Source organism: Antedon bifida, chromosome 10, assembly GCF_963402885.1.
Source record: "Antedon bifida chromosome 10, ecAntBifi1.1, whole genome shotgun sequence".
In the NCBI taxonomy this organism is placed as follows: Eukaryota; Metazoa; Echinodermata; class Crinoidea; order Comatulida; family Antedonidae; genus Antedon; species Antedon bifida.
In genome coordinates, this window is record NC_136235.1 from 14872862 (window position 1) to 14898298 (window position 25437).

Genomic DNA, 25437 nt, shown 5'->3' on the forward strand with positions numbered 1-25437 from the left:
GTTGTAATGCTTGTCATTGGTTCTTAGGCCTTGTTGCTACCACCCAGAAATGTCCTAAATTTGTAAAGATATTTTCCAGAGTACATCATTTTGTGCATAGTATATCCTAATCATGTTTATAATTCATTTCTTTCCTTAATAAGATGGATACAAGAAAGAAGATAATGAATTCATCAAGTGATCTCTGCAGCAAAAGGCTACGACTGGATAGCAGTAATGGTGATTCTACTGCAGATGGACAAAAGAACACCCAGCCTACTATTCCTACAATGTTCTCTTCTCAGAAACCAATTCAGAAAGTATCATGCCCAGTGTGTTCAACTAAGTTGTCAATTTCTATGATTAATGACCATTTAGATAAACAATGCTTAGTGATTGACGTATGTAAAGAAGATGTCGAAAATATTACTGGTTGTGATGCTAATGATACAGAACATACATCAGGAAATACTTTTAATAAAGAAGAATTCAGGAAAACTTATAATCGAAAAGATAATAATAGAGCATATCAAGGCGATCAAAGAACTCGCAATATTTCCCAACAATCATCAAAGAGGTCAACTAAGAGGTCAGGTGATGAAATAGAACTACAAAGTAATTCAATAACAATCTCATACCCCAATAACGACAATCCCCTTTTAAAAATTGAGTGTCAGATAAATTCTGAATTTGAGAATTCTGTAATGAAACAGACATCTACTTCTAAATATTTTGATGTAAAAATTTCATCACAAACTGAAACCACCAAACCATCTTCATTAATAAAATCAACAAGGTTGAGACGCCAAACAGAAAAACCAGAAGATGAACTCTATGTGTCATCTAGCTCAACTCGGAGACCAACCACTAGGAATAGAAGTACCAACAGTTTAGAGAATAATGTAACTATGTTTTCCCAATCAACGGTTGGTTATGCATCTTCATTACCATCAGAAGCTTCTACCTCACTTTCTTCTTCTCTAGCCAAAGCTAATGTCAATGCTCATCTTAAACGAGAAACAGATGACTTTGCTTCGTCTCAGGTGAAATTTTCTCGAATATCTCCTGCAAAACCCGCCAAAGTTAAAGTCTTCTCAAATCCACTTTGGTCACCACCAAGATCACAAACACAGAATTCCACCATTGACTATACTGCCAAAAGCGAACATAAGTTTAAATTTAGAAAGGTTTCTAAAGCTCTGTTTCCATCTGATATTCCATCAACTAGTCAACAGATGAACGCATATGAAACAAGTCTTCAAAGCAAGCAACAGTCTTCCTGTAACAGCACATCACATAATTCTAAAAAAAGCCCTACCTATCCGAAAGATAGCCTATCAAGCCAGCTAAGTAGTACTAATAATAAAGTCTTCCAGAGAGATTCAAATTTTAATGTTTCAAATAAAATGCAGAATTTTACTATTTCACCACAAAAACCAGCAACGGTTAAGACATTTTTAAGACCACTTTCAACTCCACCAGAGTCACAAGTGTTAGAAGACACAAAGTCTAATATGGAAGAAAAACTTGACAACTCGTCCCAGTCTAGCAATGTTGATTTGACACCCTTGTCTCTTTACGATGAAGAACTTTCACATCTAAGCCAACTGGAAAGTCAAGAATCTTTGTTTAGCACACAAGAATCACAATCTAGTAACAGCTCAACTTTCTCCATGACAGCCGATTCTACATATGAACCTTCATCATTAATAAAGACAAACACTACAGAAAATATAAAATCACCCTACAGGTTTAAAAACAATAAAAGAAAAAGAATTAGTTCTCCAAGAAAGTCGCCATACAAACATGGTGTGCCATATTATCTGGCAAACTTCAAACTAATAATGGACACTGTGCTAGGTAATGCAGACGACAGGAGTCTTTTCAGTGACACAGAATTAACAGTTATTGAGGGATTCAAAAACTTATCAGGTAATAGAGCGAAAATACCAAACCCCAATAACATTTACATATGGACAAAACCACCTCCACTCTCATCCCTACTATACACACTTAACCAGTCTTAAATTTAAGTACTTTTTTTAAATAGTTTTTTTTTTGTATTTAAACATTGTAACACTGCTTTGTTTTGACCCCCACCCCTATTTCAAAATCCTAGATTCACCACTGCTGTTATTTCTTTTACTAGTTTTACTCCTCTTTGTTTAGTACCCTCACAACAACTGTATGTAAGGCTGTACCAAAGGAAGCATGCCTGGTTAAGAGTAAACAAAGTGGATTATCCACAGATTTCTTCAGATCTTGGTCCTGCTATCAAAGAGCTGATTGATGCTGCCTTATTTATAAATGGTAAGCTGAACATTAAGATTTGATCTATTTTGCCAATTGGAGTAATTAGTTCCCATAATACTTAATTTAACACTTATATTTTATACATGTAAGAAATTGGTTTTTAAAAAAACAAATTCAAAGAAAACACAATACTTGGGGGTGCCCCAGTGAGAATGGCATTTATTACCAGCATCTGGATTTAAAAGAGGTGGAGTACACTACTATAACTCTATACCAGACTTGCCCCAAGTCTGTATTTATTGTATTTTCATGCTGCTGCTCTAGCCCGCTACGTCACAGGAGATGACGCAATCAGATATAAAGCAAGCAGCAGTTTTAGTACTGAGGTTGTGACATAAATGCGAAAATGCATACTCCACTATAATTTATAGGTCCCAGCTGTTTTGTTGCACCCACAAAACGTCTGGGAAAAGAGTCTATGAGTGCTCACGGTTGAACGATTTTGGATTCTTGCCCTTTGATTGTTTGACGCCAATCAACAGAATTTCCACTTGTGCCAACTTGAAGTAGTCACGTTGTCTCTAGAGGGTATTCAGTTGCACTGCATGCATAAAGTCAAAGAACACTATCTTTGATTTGTATGTATTTTTGCGATTAAAGGACATCTTTTAATAATTAATCATAAATATATCTGAAGAAAGAACAATGATTAATTTTAAAATGTCGAGCAGCGTTTTTTGTAAGAAATATTTCTTGTTTATGATAGTCCACCAGCTTTTTCGATTTTTGTCTGAAAATACAAACTCATGTGTGTCAAAATATTTATCTTTTTACTAATTTCGGTCTAGAACGTAGACTACCTATATATATATAAAATAGTTGGTATTTTCATTTTTAGAAAATGATCTGCAAGACCCAGAAGAAATTTTGAAATTGCTTATGTCTTCCGAATTACGAGATCTTGCAAAGAGTTTTAAGGTTAACATGTCTCAGAAAGCAAATCTAGTGCAGACATTACTCACACATGGCAAAAAGCAGAAGTCTGTCTTAGGGAAAGCATTGATGAACAAAATATGTCAAAGGTTAACATTTATTTTTGCTTAAAACTACATTTTTTTGTTATTTGTTGGTTCATGTTTCAATTGTTTTGTACCCTGTACCTACAAAAAGTGTTTAAAATTGCTATTTTCTGACAGTGTTGATACAGATTGAGGTTTTAAGGAAGAAATCACCATTTTAGAAAACCGTTTATTTCAAGTGGATGTTTGTAAATGTTTAATTATGAATGATATACATCATTAAACCAAATAACATGATTAAATAAACAAAGTGACCCTGTGACTACGGTTTGTGATAACGTCCATTGATAAGGACCTTTTTTGTTATGTGTATATAGAGTATAACTACTATTAAGGTGAAACATTCAAAACCGCAACAAATTATCCCCTAAAGGTGTCCCATGAATAGGGATGCTGTAGTGTTAACATTTATTGTTCCTAATTTCATTTTACAGAAGTGTCCCTTTAATAGGTGTGTTCCCTGAATACTTACCTGCTTAGTTGAGGACATACCCAAACTTATAGGTTCCTCCATAACTTCCTATCTTCCATTGTGACAGCCAGGTCTTCTTTTTGCATACCAGTATCCATCTCTAGTACATCAATATGCAAGTGCTGGGTGTCCTTGCTTTGCAAGCCCTGAATAGTGTGTCCTAAAAGAGTGCTTCTGCTGTATTCGTAAAACTATCTTGACCATTTTGTGTTCTTATAGAGCAAAAAAGACCTTAGCACACTGCATCAAGTTGAACCCAGAAACAAAGATCTTATTTTCAAGACTCATGATTCTCTTTAGCATAACTAGTAGCCATGAGGAGGAGGATAGATTAAACAACAAACAAACACCAATGTAGGTTTTAATGATTTTTGTTTTCACTTTAAAATAACAATATTTTGCATACTTTTATGTCTTTTTTTTCAACCTGTAATTCAAATTTATTATGGCAATTTTTTTTAAACCTAGGACATAAGTACAGTATACAAAAATAAATATTTGTTAAATTGGATGAGTATTTATATGATTTTAACAATTGGATGACATGCTTTAAACTAATAAATATGTTCTCTCAATACAAGAGACACAAAATAGTCATTATTTGTATTGCTAGTGTTAACTTTTTAAAATTAAACTGCTGATTTCATCTTAAATCATAGATGTGTTCTAAACAAATAAATAATATTTTTATATTTGAATGCATGACTGTTTTGTTCAAAGAGGTGGAATTGAACAATCAATTTAACTCATAAAAATATTCTCCAAATTCAACTCATAACAATTCATTACTTGTACAATATTTCTCTTGTCTCAGTCAACTCCTAATACCTCTCTCTGAAAACCAAAAACTCTTCCAATACCAGACAGTTCCAAATTCATTTTTACCATTAAAAACACATTCCGAATACCAGACTTTCCGGAAAACCAGACATATTTGGCCAGCCCAAAGGTGTCCGATATTGGGAGAGTTGACTGTAGGTAGTCATGTTCAGTCAAGATAAAATGCAATGTCATTTATTTACTTTTGTTTAGGCAAACATTACTATTGGCAGATATGGGTCATATGAAATTCACCAAGTACAAAGTTGAGCGGCAACGTAAAGTATTTCAATCTCGAGATGAATTGAGAAGGTTAGTTTATCAGTTTTCCAAACAAAAAACACATTCCTTCAACATAAACAAATTCAGTAGTATATAACCCTCATTTACAGGTGATTGTATGGAATTATTTAAATTTTTACTTTTAAATTGTATATACACAGACATGAAACAATTTCACTTCACAAGTTCAACTGTATTTATCCACAGAGGCCCAGACCAACACAGAGTTGTCCTTCCCTGGGGCCGTGTAATTTACCAAGGATACATTTGAGTGATTGTTTTAAGCTCTGTCTAGTCTACACTATCAAACTAGTTTGACAAAAAAAGTGTGATGTGCCCAGATATGGTAGTGATACGCCCAAATAGTGATATGACATCATCATGTCCATATATGGGAACATCACATTTTTTTGTCAAACTAGTCCGATAGTGTAGACTTTTAAAATGTTTTATATGCAGATATGAAACAGCTCACAAATATGAAGCAGATATCATCGCTGCAATGGAGAAAAAGAATTACGACACTTCGTTTTCATTATTTGAAAAAGCTGAAGAAGAACATAAATTGATAATAAACAGCAATTACAATCTAATCAAGTAATCCATTTATTTCTTTTGTTTCCCAATTTTAGATTAAAAAAACAAATTTAAATGATTAATACTTTATAAAAACCTTATTTAAACTCTTCTGTAGTGTTTCGAAGAATTCTGAGAATAATGGTACAGTATTATAAGCACTGTACTTACAATGAAACCAGGGTAGGCTACAGTATAACAGAAGAGACAAAAACGTTTTTATAAAAGGACCTTGTCACTCCTCGACAAGGTCTTGATATACAGTAAGTTTTGGAATTGAACTTATGATGCAAAATAATAAAAAAGTTTTTTTTCCAGACTGGATTCAAAACTACCAGAATTTCTACGAAGACACACAGCTCTATGCGTGTATACTCGTATTACCTACCTTGGTGTTGAAATTTTGCAAAAGAAAGGTCGCTACGAGGACGCTGTAAAACTGCTCAGAAAGTTGCTAGTGCAGACTGTGTACTGCCGGCATCATAGAGGACGCTGGTGGGATCGTCTTGCTTTAAACCTAAGTTTCCATCTGAAAAAACCAAAACAGGTGCAGATGACTACTTTCCCAAGCAATTTGTCACGTTTAATTACAAAAGCTTTTAACATACTCTACAAACATCCACAATTGATCAATAAACAATATTTTGACATGGCTGATCAGTACATTAATTAAATATCACTATTTTTGTTGGCTTTATATGTAATTGAACAAGGTCTAGCTGATATAAAATATCTCTTTTTTCAAGCTTTATATGTACTGTACTTTAACAAGGCCTAGCTTATATAAGATATAACTTTTTTCAGGCTATGGCGTTAAACAAGGCCTAACTGATATAAAATATCACCTTTTTCAGATTTTATACATGTAAATAAACAAGGCCTAGCTGATATAAAATATGATTTTTTTTAGGCTTTATATGACATTAAACAAGGCCTAGCTGATAAACATGTAAAGCCTGCTTACTGCTATGCTCTTCAGCAAAGAGCTGAAAAAATATGTTCGTCACCTTCAGGAAACGCATTGAGGAGTGAACTTGAGTCTGTAGTTTTCACACATTACCAAGAGGCTCCCAAGGTATGAATAGAATATCTAAAGGCGGCCATCCACATGTGAAATTTGTACCCGCATATATAACACTAGTTCCATTTCTAAAAAACATGCCTAATTATAGTGGTAATCTAAAAGTTTAAGCCTAGCAAGGAAAACTATATGTTTTAAAACTATGGCCAACCCCTATTCAGCAGAAACCTAGGGGGGCACGTTGTTGGGTCTCAAAGGTGTGGTTTTTACTAAGTTTGATTAAGCTAAAAGATATTTTTATTGCATTGATGTAAGTCATTTTTGTCTTACCATTTTCAGGTGACCATCATGGGACGGATACTTCCCCATGCCCAAAAAGGCAGGAATAATGTATTTGTACGAAGTGTAACAGAGGCTGATGGTGAGAAAGCAGATGTAGTGTGTGGTGTCGAGGAAATTGCTTTGGCTTACTACAGACAATGTGGCTACAATGAAGGTAAATTAAACCTACATTGGTGCTATAAGTGAATTTGTTTTGATAGTGTGATTTAAACCTTTCTCAAAATGTTGTTGTTTTTTTATGTTCTTTTTAATAAACTTTTGAAAAATTTGAGACCATTTTTGCAAAAGCTTAGAGTACTGTAAAGTGGTAACTGCTTCTTGCACGTTTAATACAAGTTATATTTCTTTTTTTCCTTAAAATATAATTGTTTCTTTTATTTGTGTAGGTGTGCATGCAGAAGGCTCTGCAATATGTACTTTGCTTTTCCTTCTGTTTTGGGATATTGTGTTTGCAGATGGTGTGCCAGATGTTTTTAGAAATCATTTTCAGGTTTGTTTTTAAAATTACTCTCCACAAAAATAGTGTACTATTATTAATGATTTCAAGCATTAAACTCAGTAGTCCTGAATCTAAAATGTGTCATCTTTGATTTTAGACTGCCCCATTGGATTTGCGTACACAGGATTTCTATTTGAGCAGGCAGAAAGCTATTGATGCGCTACTGAAGGAAATTAAGGAAGCAGACTCGTCTATGCTAGTTGGTATGCTAGAGCAAAAATGGAAGGCAGTTTATGAAGAGCTGTGTGCTGGTGTCAGTTGGTATACATTTCAAAACCTGGATCATGCAAAGGTATTGTTTGTTGCATTGAAAATAAATGAATAAGTGTCCAGAATAAAAGAAATTATGTTTGTACCGTACTAACTCAACATAACATACAGTACTGTAATACATTTTTTATGTAGAGTTTGCTAGTGTGTTTTGGAGGTGAATTCCTAAGCACTGTTGGAGAGAGAATACTGAAAGATCATGGCCACTTTAGAGCCGGCATACCAGATTTGACGGTCTGGAACACAAGTGACAATACTTTTAAGGTACATGCTTTTCTTGTTTGAAAGTTTTTGCATGGCGAAATCAATTGATGTCCTGAGAACATTGATCAAAACGTTGAAAAAGTAAAACGTGGTATACTGCAAATGCAAACTTGTACACATTCTTTCTTCATATTAATTTTGATAAAAATGATGGAATGTAATTTAGATGGTGGTACAGTCAAATTAAAAGTTTGCGTTATGTTTACCTTACCTGAACTTCATGATACTGATTTATTCAAAACAGCTTGGTTCCAACTTGAACACAATAGGAGTGAAAAGTGAATTAACCAATCACAAGCACCAGTTGGATGGCCTATTTTGTCTGGATTGGTCTAATTAATTATATTGGGTATATGACCTTGTATTGCATCCAAAAGAGAACCAAAGCTTAAGGGAAAAAAATCCATTCATATTGTGAGATCTGCATTCTTGGAATAAAGCTTGATTCCCACTAGGACACAATGCAGTGACGTATCGATGCAAAGTGTTGTATCGATGCAAAGTGTTGTATTGTGTAATCACAAATGGGAACTGACGACGCTACGGGAGATCAAATCAGTTTGATTTCACGCAACAACGCAAGGCAAAAGAACACTGGAAAACATACAACAGTGCGTACTCAAAAGTATGTTGGGTGAACCAGGTCAAAGTCTACGCCAACTAAACTACGCAGATGGGGGCAAATACATTTATTGGAAGGGCATTTTCTTATATTCCATGGGTTGCGTTATGTTGCATTGCTAGTGGGAACCATGCTTAATGGCTGGTTATAATATAAATGCAATCACTAATCACAACTTATTTTTTTCTATCTGCAGCTTGTTGAAGTTAAGGGACCTGGTGACACATTGTCTCACAAGCAAATTATTTGGCTCGATTTTTTTCTAAAACATGGCGCTGATGCTGAAGTCTGTCATGTTGAAGGTACAGTATATTATATTATTAATTAATAAACTATTAATACTTTGTATAAATAACTTTTAAATAATTATATGCATTTCATATTGGGTCATATTTAGATGCAATTGTCATATAACTTTCTGAATTATTTTGTATGAAAATGAGTTTGTATTTAGGCTGATGCTGAAGTCTGTCATGTTGAAGGTACAGTATATTATATTATTAATTAATAAACTATTAATACTTTGTATAAATAACTTTTAAATAATTATATGCATTTCATATTGGGTCATATTTAGATGCAATTGTCATATAACTTTCTGAATTATTTTGTATGAAAATGAGTTTGTATTTAGGCTGCGGATTGCCTTTGTAGATTGTATGAAATCTTTTCGCCTTTCTTTCTACCATAATGTTGCCATTCTCTAAAACAGAGTAAAAAGTGATCTTGTTAACACAATTTAGCACAAAAAACATTTATGTCCTGGTTATAAGTTCAAAATATAAATAATAGATTTATTGTTTAAACGTTTGCATGGCAAATAAACACTAGTAAATTTACTTACGATTTCTTTTGCTTTTTGCAGCATACACTCAAAAGCGACAAAGAATAAAAGCAAGAATTGAAGAAGATGAAGATACAGAGTTACATTCATAGTTGAAAAATGTGTTTTTTTTTAATATATGTTGTATGATCATGGACTTCTAATTTAAATATTTTAATAATTCATGGTAAAAATTATAGAAAATAACACGGTAAAGCATTCTTATAAGACATATAAATAAAATATATTAAAATTTGTGTTAAATTCAAACTGTTAGCAAAGTTAAAACAGTATTATATAATTACTTTACAAATTACTTAGGTATAATTTATTGTTTATTTATAGTATAAATTAATTAATATAACAATTTTTTATCTTAATGTACATTTTAGTATAAATTTTATGTCCACAAAAATGAGATTACGTTATATACATTTAATGATAAAATAATTCTTTTATAATCATTTTCAGACTATGTAAAATAAATAAACATTTCTGATTGTGTTTAAATGAATGCTTGTTTGAGTGTTTAAAAGTATTTATGAGCTGTTGTTCTCCATAAGTCTGGGTCAACTTTACTGTTCACATATAGCGCCTCCACGGGATCCTTTGCTTCAACCTCCTAATAGAAGAAAACGAACGGTATTATGTTATTAATAAGAAAAAGGGAATTCAACAACAACGTCCTAGTCTTTTGATTCACAAGCTGACATACAGATATTATGTTCTTATATACAACATCTGGTAATCAATTATGACTGGGATTTCTATAGAGCATGATAAACCAAGGAAATCCTAACAACAGGATCCGGAGATCTAAGGGTTTATATGTGGCTGCGACAAAATCGGTTCCACGCCCTTCCACGTTCATAGTACAGTACTGTTGGTATTTTTTCCCAGCCAGACATAAGATCAAAGGACTGTTACGAGTTCCTATCTTAGCAAGGTGAGCTCAGTGTCGTGTTGTTAGATTGCCTTGGATAAACTGATGACAATCTAGTTGTTCTACTCTTGCACTGGGATTTCATTCAATTAGATCTCGGGTTTAAGATTTCCATTGGCATGCTTTTACTAAACATATCAATTCCACGGAAGTGAAGTTAGCATTTTTAAAGCTTTGAAGATTACGATTCTTGTATTTGTAGGCAAAGGTTTCAAAAGTATACATAATTTAGTTTACGTTTAACCCCATTTTCTGACGATTTGTTAGCCTTCATATCCTAACTCTTTCCCTCACCTTTGTTCTTTTATCTTCTGTTGCTAACTTCATGACATTAATGGAGGTGACATTCTCATACTCTACAATTTCATATTTCTTTAATTCTCGTTCCATGTGTTTATGTTTAACCTAAAAGAAAACATAATATTCAACCAGTTTTCCACAATTGGACAGATTAATATTATAATTTATATACTGGAATTGTCACAACATATTGTCAACAATTCAATTGACTTTATGCTATTAAAGTAGCTTATAGGCTGCTAACAAACCACGTAGAGATTGCAGTATTATTGACAGGGATATAAGCCTACTTGACAACTTGACCACCATGCATAAGAGATTTCATTCTTATTTTGAAATATTCCAGAAAAGGAGTCGATCCTACTTCAGATTGAAGAGCATTCCAATTGTCTATGACCGGATAACGTACAAAATTCAATTGAATAGTTTCATAAAAACAACATAAAACAAATAGGAATGTTGACTTACTTGTTTTGTTTCTTTATTTCCTGTCGGTAGCAGATAACCTTCGTTATTTTCTTCTAGTTTTGATGTATCGTTGTCAAATAATACGTCTATGACATTATCTTTCGTTGTATGCTTTGTAGAAATCTTATGTAAATATGGAAGTAATTATTTCGTAAAGTATGGTTACTGTAATGTTTAAGAAATTGTATAGTATAAAGCTCATAAGGCAATTTTTTTTCCATACAATTATACCGATTCTTCACTCATAAACTAAACTAGAGCACAACACAAAACTCTTTAATCGAGCTTTGTCTGTGTACAAACAAGAAGTTTTAAATATTTGTATACATTGACAATAAATGATGTGCAAGCAGCGCATGCATTCATTCACAGAGGAGAATCTAGAATTTTAATGAAGAATCTAGTATTTAAAAAATATATACTGTAATCTTTATTCATAACATTGTCTTGCATTACGCCTAAACTTCTATGGTACAGTATTATTTTTGTTTCTGTTTTCAAAATCGGAATAGTTGTGACTTGTTAGTGTGTTTATGATAATTATTCTAGTAACTCACAAATTTTTCACCATCTTCATCGTCTGGAAGTGTGTATCCTTTGCTATCTTGTCGGTAAATGTCTTCTTTGCCGAAGTATACATCATTGAGATCCTCAGCTCGAAGATTAGGAATACGTACATTCCGAGTGTCATCCAAATAAAGATCTTTGCCATCCTCGTCTTCGACGTCATCTGGAAGTGCATAACCTTTACTGTCCTGTCTGTAAACCGCTTCTTTTCCAAAGTATATTTCTTCGGGATCGCCAAGCACATTCTTGTCATTACCATTTGAAGCCATCACATCAGCAACTTTGTCTCGATGTTCATGTACAGCATTTCGGTGCATGTATGGAATCTTGTTTTTTTCATCAACTTCGCTTGGGTTCTTTTTGACAAATACACTAGAATATTTGTTGTCAATGTTTATTACTGATCGCTTTTTTTCTTTTGTTTCTTTTCCGAAATAGATGTCATCTCGATCCACTTGCTTTGGCTTTTGTGCATTTGTCTCATTCTGAGATACGGTGCTCCAATAGCCTTGAATTTCGTTCCCAATTTTAGAAAAATCATCCTGTGGATTAGATCAAATATTCAAGATCTCTCTAAATCTATGATTATGATCTATATTATGGAATATGGTGGAAGTGCTTGGAGTCTAAGGTTCCAGCAAGATTTAAATTTGCATGAACGTGTGAAGCAGCGATCCACTCGATTAGTAGGCCTATCCGATTATAAAATGCACTGGATATGTTGATAGACCCAAGATTCTGAAACTACGGCATAAGGAAACTACTGGAAATAAGGATACTTTTTTTTGTTTACATCAAGAGCACTTGCGGATTGGAACTCACTTCCACAAGATGTTATTTGTTAGAAAAAGCTGGTCTGATAACCATTTGAAATTTCGCCCATATACAAATGAAGAGTTCTCAAGAATGATCATGAGGGATAAACAATTATAGTTCTCAAAGTCCTAGATAGATATGCAAATTTAGTGATATCACTCATCTTATGTATTAAAAGTATGTTGAATCGTTAACATTAGCTGTCATTTCAACTAAATAATATCTAACCAGGGAAGAGTATCTAACACCGATTGGACAATCTATAACCAAACAATCTCAGAAAGATTATTATTTTAATTCGACATTGTATATTACCTGTTATTCTACAGAATCGTCTATAAGAAATATCAGTAGATATTAAATTAACCAAGCAATGTTTTTAAATATTTTTCATTCCACAAATTCTTACCTGTCTTTCTTTAGTGTGAACTTTATTATCTTCATTATCATCATCTATTTCCGTGTAACCATCGTTGTCCGGATTAATTTCATTTTCAAATATTATATCCCCATAATTTGGTGAACGATTGTTTTTTGGAGCGCCATCTTCTGCTTCATCTATTTCAGTGTATCCGTCATTGTCTGTTGTCGATAGTTGGTTTTCAAACAATACGTCACATTTATTTTCGTCTTCGTCTATTTCTGTATAACCCTCATTATCTTGCTGAATAAGTTCATTCTCAAACTGGATATCATCAGCATTCTTGATAAAAACATCGTATTTTTTATCATGTTCATTATTTTTATCGTTTTTTAAATCCATCTGTTGAAAATAATACGATTTCTCATGATAGGGTCGTATTTCACAATATGCCATTCTTATCAGTTACAAAATTGATAAATGCCAATATTGATAGAAACAGAGATCTTAATATTTTACGAATATTATTCAGGTGTGTGGAAATTATATTGTATACAATTCTACATAATAATGGCGTCATATGTATTTGCTACATGGCGCTCTTTAGATTGCTTAATATAAATAACATGATAACAAACCAAAATGAAGATAACTTTTTCATTTAAGATTAGGCCTATACAATATGTGAACATGGCGATTTGTAAAACTTAAAAAAAAAAATGGTTTTTTTTGTTTGTTTATATTCAGATTTTCAGTAAAACAGTTCTCAACTAATTTTTGGAAGAAAAAAATCGGATGGAGGAGGAAATGAATACTTTACCTTGGTCGTTTCTACATCAGTTGGCGCCATATACCCATTACTATCTTCTCTCATATATTGATTGTCTCCCTTCGATTGTAGTGGCGGTAAAACGTCATATTTTGTATCTTTCAATGAGTTAATCTTCCTTGCTTTACTATGCGCATACTTATCGTCCTATGATAAATGAAACAAAATTAAATAAAGAAAACCTATGTAAATAAATGTTGTTGTAAAGTGAACAAAAAAATAGTCACACAAAACATGCAGTTGATGGTATTATTGCAAGATACAATCAATACACTCCGTCTTAACAATAGTTAAGCAGAATCTTGGACTTTTGTCTATTGCTTGTGAAAACGTTTTTGACATAACGCTTTTGGGCATATGGCATCATATACACGAATCGGGTGGTTTTTTTAATTAATTAAAATGTTACTATCATATTATTTTCGAAATTCTCCTATTAGATATAACTTATTAATTTCATTTCAAATTAATTCCATTATTCAATTCAACTAATTCTTCTTTTCACAATACCTCCTTTTCATCATTCTTCATTGGTTCTATATATCCCTCTTCTGGTTGCACCCAAACACCGTCGTTCAGTACAATGTCACCATTAATATCTGTAGTGTATGTGGCCGACTCTGATATTAATATGTTCTCATATCCTGCATCTTCTTGAGACATATCACTTCTAGCATCTAAAGTATGATTCTCATTCTAAATATAACGTAAATAATATTTAATGGTTTTAATGTTTTTTTGTAAACTACTGTAGTCGGCATGTATACATATCATGGTGAAGGGTCTCGCAACACATCCATTTGACGGTGTATAGATATTCGTTTTCTTTGTTTGTTTCTTTCTATCTCTTCTTTAAGTATACAGTAGATACGGTGGTACCGAGAATTAAATGCTTGTATTGGTGCCCAAATAGTCTTTTTTTGTTCGTTGCTTGTGTTTTTTCTTAAAGATGTATTGTCCCTTTGACTAATTCCAAAAAAATAAAAAATAAAATATTTCAACAAAAAAAAGGGTCATTTTGAAGTATCATAATAGTTAATAACTTTCACCTTTCAATTTAACTGAAATACAGACGTTTTTTTGTTCAAAAAATAACTTTGACTTCCAGTCAAAGTTTTCGATCAAAACATATCTCATAATGCAACGCGCTTGTTTGGCTACTCTGTATGTATAATCATAAAAGTTCCTCGCGATTTGTGTGAAAACAAAAATACATACCTGTGTGCTGATCGAAGAAGTTTCTGACGTAAGTGATTTGTCAACCAATGATATATTACTTCTTGATAACTGCTCTATTTTAGGGTTTGTCAACGTCACATCACCTGACTTTGATTATTAAACAACAAATATTACACAAAGATCATACTGTAGTTATAAAAGTTGGTTCCCACTAGGACACAAGGCAAAGATTCCGCGTACACGTCCAGGTAGTTCGACCAATCACAATTGGCAAATCATCTGATCTGCCATCTGCGATTGGCCATATTACCTGCGTGTCGATGTTACGTGTAGTCTTAGTGCGTTTCATCAGAACGTTTCTCCAATTCTACATTTGAATAATTTTGTATTATAAAAAACTCCGCATGACTAATTTAGTAAAGGATAGATATTAAAGTAATGTCGTTTTAACATTTGTCTTTTTGTACATAGATTGTTATATAATACCACGTTTAAACACCGGTTCTCGTCAGATCACCGAAGTTAAGTAACGTTGGGCCTGGTTAGAGCTTGGATGGGAGACCCTCCGGGAATATCGGGTGCTGTATATGGAGCTGGGGTCCCGTTAGGCATTTGAAATCATCATTCATTGCTGACTCTTATGGCAGCCCCTGCATCTAGTATCTGCCTCAGACATATTTGCCCATGCCTTTCCTCTGGTCAAAGTGGGCACTGGACGAGAGAAGCCCTTGATCAATGTTGACTTTAAACAGTCGTGGCTTTCTATCAAACGTGTTAGTGGCGGTAATTATCGCTGTTGGTTTCGATTGAATAAAAAGATAATTCATTGTAAATATATTAGGTAAATTGAACGGAGAGAACTTACCTCAAATATCGGGAGATAATCAGATACACTTTCAGCACCAATGAGCTTCTCGAACTCAGCAACAAGTTGTGTAAATGTTGGTCTTTTATTTGGATTTGTATTCCAACACTTCATCATAATTGAATAACTTTCGAAGAAAAAATGGAAATCGTATTAGTTAAAGGTTTTCGTTTATATTGATTATAGAATGAAAAAAATCGATACAATTAGTTCTGCCTTTGTTTATCTCATACAAAAATCAAATACCAACGTATCAGAGTGTGAAGCACCCAACAGCTATTCAATTTCAATTTCTTTTTATTTCGGAAATATCATCCATATAAATAATAAACTTATAAACAGAAAAAGAAAAATCGTATACTCTAAACTTAAGTATATAGAATGCTTCTCCACCTACAATACATTTTGGAGTTATGGAGCATATGTTTGCAAACACAAGCAACAAGGATGTTACCACTATGCAACAAGGATGTTTCCACTATTCAACATACGTTGCATGAAACCATAGGTAGTACTCATGTACTCATTAAAGGAAGGGACACCATGTTCAATAAACATTGCACTGGCACTACTACTTATACTACCTAAATCTTCGTTACTTGTAGCTACTTACACCGAGTCTGGACATCCTATCGGTTGCTTCATTCGTCGTCCTGATTCCAAGAACTCAACCAGAGCTGATAACGATGGAATCAAAGGGTATGGTGGATCACAAAATGTAAATAATTCAAACAAAACTATACCATACGACCATCTGTGGAAGGTAAAGAGAAGAAACTCATAGTGTTCCTTTGTTAATCAATACTCAAATGGTGGTCTTTTTTGTTTGCTCTATAATGATTCCAACACTTTTTAATTGTCAACTCTCACTGCTGGAGTTTTTTTATACAGTGTGTGTTTATTATGAGTGTGCATTGTTGTTTTTTGTTGTTTGAAACAGGTTCGTAGTATACCGTACTATAGGTTGTATCTAGTAAAGGTTTAAACAAGTTGTTTAATGTAATTATTTAACGTACACATCACCCTTTGTGGTCAGTTTTCGTTCTCCTGTCATAGCCTCTATACTATACCATTTCCATGGCAACTTAGCTTCTTTAGTTAATCTGACGTAGTTGCTCGCATACACGTCACGTGACAGCCCGAAGTCGGTTATTTTCACAACTAAATCTTCATCAACTAGTATATTTCGAGCCGCAAGATCGCCATGAACACATCTCTGTGATGCAATGTACTCCTGAAAGATGAGACCGTTTACATTGCCAATTGTAATTGTAAGGTTATGAATGATTAAGCCTGTATGGTATACTCTAGGTATAGGGAAGCGGAGTTGGATCTCTGGCAAATAGGCCTACAATATGCAATAAACCATTCATTAATGTGATCATTGTTTCCTAGTGTGTGGATCAGGCATGAAGATCTTCTTTGGTAGAATATTACAGTTACAAACTATTAGGGCTATTATTAGGTATTGTTTTGTTTATACGGTAATTTTAGATACCGCCTTACCATTCCTCGTGCAATCTGCCTTGCCATGTTCAGAAGGTCTAGTGGTTGAATATCGTAGATTCTCTCTTTCGGTGCTTTCTAAAATGCAAAATAAGCCTTTCATTATACACAGTTTTGTTTAAACATCAGTGTAAAGGACATTCGGATACAATACTTCTAAATTCAAGTAGGCCTAGTGTTTCTTGTTGGCAATATTCGTTTCATGTTTCGTTGATTACATCAAAGTGAAAGATTGGCTACCTTATTTTTGATCTTCTGCATAAACGAAAAAAGATCCCCGTATCTAACAAATTCATTGACCATCATGAGTGGATCGCTAGTTGTACAACATCCAAGAAATTTGACCAAATTTGGATGGTTTCCCAACTTTATTACTAAGCTGATCTCGTGAACAAAGTCCTCGATTTCCGTGGACGTAGCGAATTCTGTTGGTTAAATCAACGTTAAATTGGTTAGACGATATTTTATTAAAAGATTTTTTTTCTTTTTTTACACACATGGCCTGTTCAAGGCACTATATTTATAACCTGATTCAGTATAAGGTGATTAAAGGAAAGGTGTTGATGAATCAAAATTTACATTGGTTAAATGAGACTTTCTCACGACTCGACATAGAACATTGTTCACGGTACCTTTTGACCAAAACATGGCAATACCATTGATGATAGAAAAGCATTATAATTGTTAAAACCGTTTAACACTAGTTTCGCTAGCCTAATCACTATTTATTTTGCATTCTAAAAATGGTATTCTATACATTACGTTTTGGTACTTTTACCGCTGCTTCTGTTGGCATTCCATCAATTGTAGCACTACATTTGTAAACCTCGCCGTAATAACCACGTCCTAGCTCCTTTCTTTCCGTCCAGAATATGTCACTTCGGGCTAATTCGTAAGCCGGATAGGCGATCAGAGTCGGTCTACGCTTACTGTGTTTCGGAATAATTACATCTGAAAATTCAACATTTTGATCTTGTTACGCTGTGTTCTAAATATCGCAGACAATAAAGTCGACAGTTATGTGTATGGGTATTATTACAAAAGAGCAGTGATTCTTAAAATATCATATTAGCCCAGTTGTAAGGTATACCATGTAATAAAACCTAAGGTATACCTGAAGCATAATTTAAACTTACGTATTAGTAGACCAGTTTGAAATAATGACAACCACATAACTACTGCCGAGCGATGATGATGATAATGATTATAATCTTCAGTTTAAATAGTCATATATGGTACATTTTAGGCCAAATGCATTATATTCTCATACTGTACCATATTAAGCAAGTAATACGCGGCCTATAATATTATTTTGCTAATAAGTGACAATCGTTCTCCTACGCGGGGCACACTGCTTACGTCTCCTGACACAAACATTGCCTATTTTAAAGTTTTATGTCACCACCTGCATATGAGAATCGTCTGTATAATAATGTTTCTTCAGATACTTACCTAAATCTAAGATATCATCTTCGTCCTCTTTCCGAAGACGATCAAACCGTTCAGAAAACGACTTCTTGAGAAGTAGTAGTATTACAGTAACTATCAGAACAACGCTGCCAGAAACGACTAGAGCTATGAGCAGGGCGTTCGAATTAGTCACCACTGCCGGTAATGTGATAACTAAATTTAAACAATAAAATAAAATGTGATTTCAAGCATACTTTTAAAGCCATGAAGTAAAAACACAAAATTTTACGTACACGTTTAATATGATGATGATGGTGTTGATGATGATGATACGGCTATAATTGTTAATATGATATTATTCGTTACCTGTTGGTGGTAATGTGATGAAGACGAATTCTCGAAATAAACCTCGCTGGTTAAATCCATTTTCATTAACAACGGCACCAACCTAAGAAATGTAATGATTCAGATTTACACAAAAATAAGTTATAAACATTGTAACATAAATAAAACATTATATATCAAGGGATGGTAAAAATATTCATAAATAATCAAGTTCAACCCCTAAAAATTGAAGAATAAATAGTTACTAAATTAATAAGGGCAGCCTTTCTAAATTTAATATATATAAAACATTTTTTTCCTTTCTCTCAAATATATAATTATCTTAATTTATTCGTTTATTTAGTAAATTTCTGTACTGTATCTATTTAGTAGTAATACATTCTGAGAAAGAACAATATACTTTACACAGGCATATTCGTTGTGGTGACCGATCTTAATATGACACAAAATTATTTTGAAACAATTCATTTATTTCTTTAAAATGAGAAAATAATTTAGAAATGTTACTTTTACCTGCAATGTGTAGGATGTATTCAAAAACAAAGGTTCTTCAAACACCGTTATAACATATTCGCCAGGATTAAATTCAACATCCTACAAATCAAATAAAATAGGGTTTGAGAATTATAGATATTTGATTTTTTTCTGGGAATTACTTTGGACTTAGAAAGAGTAGCAAACGTAAATATGCAACATTAACATCAATCGTAAACTTTTACTGATCGCGAGAAGATTTTTCAGCCTTTCAGCCATTATAATCACCTGAGATTATAGCCCGTATTCTTCATCTTAAAACTTGATCTCAATATATTATATTACATATTTTTTAATTCGTTAGTGTTTATAGCCCTCACTTTCCATATTAAATGACTTATAATATTACTTGAAAATCGGTTGTTAAAGATATTTTCAGTTACGGAAAATTATCGAAATTGAAGATAGAAATGTCAATATTTACCGTAAGTTTTATGTTATTCGTCTCCGTCTCTTCACCGAACCAGAATATTTGGTAATAGCTCAGAGGTGTAATTGCATTGATGTGAACTGGCTGTCGCCAGCCAATAGTAACTATCACACGGTCTTCATCATTAATCGTCATATTTGCTACCTCAACCTCAATTGGTTTGCCGGCGTATTGTACGGCTAAAACAAGAATCAACGAATCAATTATCAAGAGGATCGATTATTTGTTGATTAATGAACAAACGTAAAGATAATCCAAGAACATGTTTTTGGTTAAGCTCTGTCTACACTATCAAATTGTATGCGACAAAAAATGTGATGTGCCTATAATATATGGATATGGTGATGTCATATCACTACGATATTTGGGCATATCACTACCATATTTGGGCACATCACACGTCTTTTTTTGTAAAACTAGTTTGATAGTGTAGACAAATCTTAGCACTATTATATTCTATTTTAAAATTATACTTAAAGATGCATTGTCCCCCTGAAAAAAATAATTGTTCACAATGGATGTTTTATCAAGTTTGTTTCGATTAAAATGTATTAATTATAGTATTAAATATATATATATATATATTTTAAAATGAAAGTATGCTCGTGTCTTACGTTGTGTTTTACAGAAGTCAATACTCTCCGTTTCATCATAACAATCTGAGAAAAAAAAGCATCAATATTAATATCAATAAATATCAGTAAAGTTAAATAATAATAAATACCTTTTATTTGTTTTGATAATTGTTTATTACCTGGAGAGTCTGGATAATTTCTGATATAAGGTCCTCTCTTTGTTTCTAATACTTCTGTAACAAACATCTATAAACAGTAGAAAATATAAACTGTTTAAATATTGCATGTCGAATAAACAGTAGTAAAATAAGGTTTGCATAAAGTAAAGTTACATCAAGAAATCTCAACCTAACTTCACTTTGTTTACTTTTTGGAAAGACTCATCGGGAGTGAGGACGATCAAAGCATATTGATCGAAACGTCGCGAAACTCAACAGTTCTTTTTAGAACTAATACACGTGGTGTACCGCAAACTTTGTATCGACAATTAAATATCTAACAAACAAGATTTTTGTATAACATTATAAAGAAAGAACACGTTTTTTAAATGTTGCTTCACAATAATACTTACTGGCCAGCTAAAGTTTATAATTTACAAAGCATAATACGGTAGGCCTGTATCTTATTTAAAATATAATATAAACCATATTATGTCCATCCATTATCCATTATAATTTACCGTCACTCGTTGAACAGATCCAAACTGAATACCGCTGAAAATTCTCCAATTATTTTCCTATAAAATTGATTTACTAATGTTACAATATTGAAATATAATACACATCTTTTTTTTGTTGCAATTGTTGGAGTATCTACTAAGTTATAAACGTTTTTTTACTATGGTTTCAATTTTTTTAATTGTCTATGAAGTTGATATGATTCTAAGCAAACAATTACACGTTTTCTACATATTACCTATTTTAAAAATGTAAAATAATGTATTGACTGGTTTCGTGTATTGAACGTTTTTCTAAATTGTACATAATGTATCGCTGAAATACGTATATGAACAATCCCAACTCACCCACAGACCATCAAATGGACATGTCAGAAAGAAATTACATAATCCGGCATCCACAGAGTTGTTAACTGCCTCGATTTCAACAATATATCTATCGTAACCTAAAACGGCACGAAATTAATAGTTTTCTTTTTAATAATAATTTACCACTAGTATGCCTATATAATATGGACCCGTTTGTACACAGGATATTTTTTTAATATATTACATTATATATTTATATTTGAGGTATATTTTTCATTCATATACTAACAGAAGAAAAATCTGCATACAATATTACTTACAACAGTAAGTATTCGCAATAATATTTTAAAAAATGTAACTTGTAATTTTGAAGATCTGTATATGACTGCTTTCTTTAAACGATTTTATGCTAATTAACACTAACCTTCCACCCTTGACCAAGATATGTTGACCTGCAATTCCCATTGAGTTAAGTTGTCAACTTCCGATAGTTGTATAGTTGAAAACTCTGTCTGTAGGTTAAATTGAGCAGCAAGTTCATCATCTATTGAGACACAACAACATAGACTTCCAATGATAAAGATTAGTTAAAAATTAGTAGCATGTCTGATAAAACCCAACACTCGTCCCCATCCCCAAAAAGGGCTAGAACTGGGCCAAAATGTCTTCTCAGGCAATTCAATATAGTTGATCGATTACGGATTTGTTGTTGCTTGTTGTGCCCTAGGAGCTAGTGTCTCTGCTATGATTACGTTTTTAGTAAAAGTTATGGTTAATAAAATAAACATTGAGATTAATTGTGAAATGCATGGAATTTTAGATATATGGCCGGCATGAGAGCTTGCGGTTTTGTCGTCAAAAAGCGAACCAAATGGTATATGATAACCAAACAATTAATTTTAAAAAAGCGTTACGATAATAGAATTTGCAACAGGTGTCATGCAAATCAATTGCCCTAAAGTGGACGAATCAGAAGCTAGCATTGTTATGCGCGGTATTTGAAAGCATTGCTGGTGGAGTTGGTGGACACACCAGTCGGTACAAATCGGAGATGGTAGGCTGTGTACCGTATTCGACTACCAGATATTGATTTGAACGACTGGTAAATGATGGAGTCAAGCTGATTGCATTGAACTCTATAAAGAAGATTGTTAAATATTTGTCAACCTGACTGTATTTGCTCTTGTTTACGGTTCCAAACCTCTTCGTCTTATTTTAGGTATTTCGGCCTAGGCCAAAATTGGTCGTAACAGAAATAAATAAAGTTTTGAAATTTTATATCTATTACCTTCAAGTTCGTCACTGCAACACGTCTGTTCCGCAACAGACAATTGTGAAAATAATGTGATGATAATATAAGTAATAAACCAACCTCTCCATGACATTCTGAAAATTAAAGGAACAGTTTGGTGCCAGAGGTGCCACTAAAATATATACACATAGACAAATCACAAGAATAAATAATCTTCTAATTTTAAATTAAACACATAAGTTGAACAAAATTCCGATAACATTATTGATGTTTATCCTTCAAACTTACGCTACATAAAGTGTTTATTATCTTCCTTCGTTTTTATTAACCGCACCGATTTTTTGATTCTCATGGTTTTTCCATATAATGGATGCGACCAATCTGCGTTTTCTTCACAAATTTGTTGCACAAATTGAACATTATTTGATTCACTGGAATATAGACTAGTGTTAACAATCAGTTCTAGAATATATTTCCCTTCAAACAGTAGGCTTATAAATGCTTAATTTATGAGTTTTCGATAACCGACATAGTATTCTCCCAGTATATACCAGTTTATATTGCAAATGTTATCCAACTCTACACTGTGATATGATATTGTCTAAAACATTTGACCTTGTTATTTATTCTTCCGTCAGAATAATTGTTGTTATAGTCTTAGGTTAAGATTATATGGATTATGATAGCTTACATTACTCATGCCACAAATAATTCCATGAAATTAATTTTTAATCAATATTTTAATATTAACTATAACAGGGAAATGGTTACTGATATTGAAGTTATAATGTATTTGCCTAGCCGAGCGTTTGTTTTAAAGTTAAAATAACCGATTAATAATAACTTAAAAACAACCCCATTTGGTAGGTCTACATACAACACCAGACTCTCAGTGCTGTATCTCAACATAATGAAAATGTCCTGAATCATAGGCAAATTCCGAAATACAGCATCTCATGTGTTTCACATGTGATGTCACAAGGCACATGGCTTATATTTTATTTTGATACACCAGGATACTGTACTGATTATTTTTATTATTGATTTATAATTAGTGTAGAAAGATTTGTAACCGAATAACTCATCTACCAAAGAATATTTACAAAAGCTGATTATTAGTCTGATGTTATTATGACCATCACAGCTTTTCAAAATCGTAGATACACCACTTCACAAGTAAAAAGAAACTGGTATCTTAAGACACTATGTGCAGATAATTGTAAGCTAACAAATCTAATGAATATTTGGTATACGTGGGCAAAAAAAACACGTTTCTGTTACTGTATCTTACTGTTCACTAAATAGGCCATATCAGGCTACATATTCGGTAGGCCTAATAATAATTACTATCAAATGAAGAAATAAGTAAATTTTATTCTTACCTACCTTGTACTGGCTGTATATCCCAATTCTCTATTGACGTTGGTTCAGTGTTTTTAAAAACGAATGATATTATAAGTTATAGATAAAACGAATAAAACAATCGTATGTCACTACCAACTGTTCAATGCGTGTAATACAGTGAAAACGTCTTAATGAATTCCACACTAAACTATACAGGATTACATAGATCTAGTATACCACTTCACAACCGGATTTTATAGTCTAAAATATTGTTTCCATTTATTTGGAATGATATTATAATAACCGGAAGTTTATATGTAGGATGTAGTGGTGATTATAAGCATTTTGTTTTAAGTATTGGAAATGTCAGAGTTTCATGCCTACGAATTTACAAATTATGAAGATTCATTGAGTGTAAATATATTAATTAGCGTTAAAATAACGTTTCCAGGCTTGTTATCGTTCAATAACTCCTACTTAAGACATTGTTAAACTTTTTAAATTTTTGTATTTTATAAAGTGAATAGAAGTAGGCCTAGCCCATAATACATCATATTAAACTTGAAAACATTTTTTCGAGGTTTTATTTATACATTTTTTGATCGAATATTGAGAAGACTTCAAACTACTTATATGTCAGGCCTACTAAAATAAAATTTGAGGAGTTAGGGTAATAGCTAATGTCGTCTCAGTTAAAAGGTCTGTCCGTCAGTGAAATCATTAACTTACTCCGACAATTTAGTACTATTGAAAATTCTCATCGGTGAATTACTTTTGTGAATGAATTGAAACACATTTGTTCTCTCTTCGTGAAACAGAACCTTTACTGCCAACCTATGCATGGTTTAAATTAAGTACCACACAACAGCAGAAAATAAGACAACAAAAATCAAAAGGAAATCATGACACAATCATCATCAACAGATGAAGTCTATCGTTGTCATGCATTATTATCAACATCTCCGCCATTATGCCTCCCATTATCCAGGGAGTTGTAAATAAGTAAAGTAAATAATTATTTTACAACTCCCTGTTTATCCACCTTTTAAACACTATCACAGCTGCACTTTCACCATTATCAACGTTCAATGGAGAATTTGAGAAAATCGTAATTGAATCAATTGTGTTGAATCCGTTAAGTTGATTGATTTTTAATATGAAACCATTGTCATATATTGTGCATCACTCTGCCCTGGTCATATTAATAATGGTGTATACAAATGCGATTATGATTTCGTTATATCGTAAACAGTAGAACCTCTCAGGAACACTGTAAATACAACATACGATCCTTTTATGGCGGAGAAACCGTAACGGTGAGTTTTGCCAAATTGTATATTTGTATTCGATCGCTAGTAACAATTGTATGCAATTATTGGTCTTTTCATGTGCTTGATAGTACACACTATAGCAGGCCTAGTGAACTA

The 25437-nt window shown here is 32.8% G+C and overlaps 2 protein-coding genes across 2 annotated transcripts; one reads left to right on the forward strand and one right to left on the reverse strand.

Moving 5' to 3' along the window:
• Positions 1–143: 143 nt before the first annotated feature.
• LOC144853692 (fanconi-associated nuclease 1-like) lies at positions 144–9459 on the forward strand. The gene is made up of 14 exons (XM_078711468.1): positions 144–1911; positions 2149–2289; positions 3131–3314; positions 4003–4137; positions 4816–4914; positions 5344–5481; positions 5779–6007; positions 6371–6535; positions 6821–6977; positions 7210–7313; positions 7420–7614; positions 7728–7856; positions 8675–8780; positions 9344–9459. Exons 1-14 carry the CDS (start codon positions 144–146, stop codon positions 9412–9414), a joined length of 3621 nt encoding a protein of 1206 aa, XP_078567594.1. The 3' UTR covers positions 9415–9459.
• A 52-nt stretch (positions 9460–9511) lies between these two features.
• LOC144854513 (uncharacterized) lies at positions 9512–22799 on the reverse strand. Its single transcript, XM_078712465.1, has 24 exons — positions 22703–22799; positions 21839–21958; positions 21454–21551; positions 21109–21165; positions 20609–20675; positions 20469–20513; positions 19849–20033; positions 19404–19484; positions 18912–18993; positions 18588–18758; positions 17898–18086; positions 17376–17560; positions 17136–17213; positions 16646–16863; positions 16243–16383; positions 15630–15756; positions 14804–14911; positions 14096–14281; positions 13577–13732; positions 12805–13158; positions 11570–12121; positions 11013–11135; positions 10539–10649; positions 9512–9923 (listed from the first exon to the last, which is right to left on the reverse strand). Exons 1-24 carry the CDS (start codon positions 22797–22799, stop codon positions 9831–9833), a joined length of 3624 nt encoding a protein of 1207 aa, XP_078568591.1. The 3' UTR covers positions 9512–9830.
• Positions 22800–25437: the final 2638 nt, after the last annotated feature.

Excerpts from the sequence above, each read along its gene's own strand:
- LOC144853692 (XM_078711468.1), top strand. The coding sequence starts at position 144 with ATGGATACAAGAAAGAAGATAATGAATTCATCAAGTGATCTCTGCAGC. Across the intron at positions 6,978-7,209 it reads ACAATGTGGCTACAATGAAG|GTGTGCATGCAGAAGGCTCT; the intron begins GTAAATTAAACC and ends TTATTTGTGTAG. Across the intron at positions 7,615-7,727 it reads AAAACCTGGATCATGCAAAG|AGTTTGCTAGTGTGTTTTGG; the intron begins GTATTGTTTGTT and ends TTTTTTATGTAG.
- LOC144854513 (XM_078712465.1), bottom strand. The coding sequence starts at position 22,799 with ATGTCATGGAGAGGTTGGTTTATTACTTATATTATCATCACATTATTT. Across the intron at positions 16,864-17,135 it reads GGCAGATTGCACGAGGAATG|GAGTACATTGCATCACAGAG; the intron begins GTAAGGCGGTAT and ends CTCATCTTTCAG. Across the intron at positions 13,733-14,095 it reads TGAAGAATGATGAAAAGGAG|GACGATAAGTATGCGCATAG; the intron begins GTATTGTGAAAA and ends CATTTATCATAG.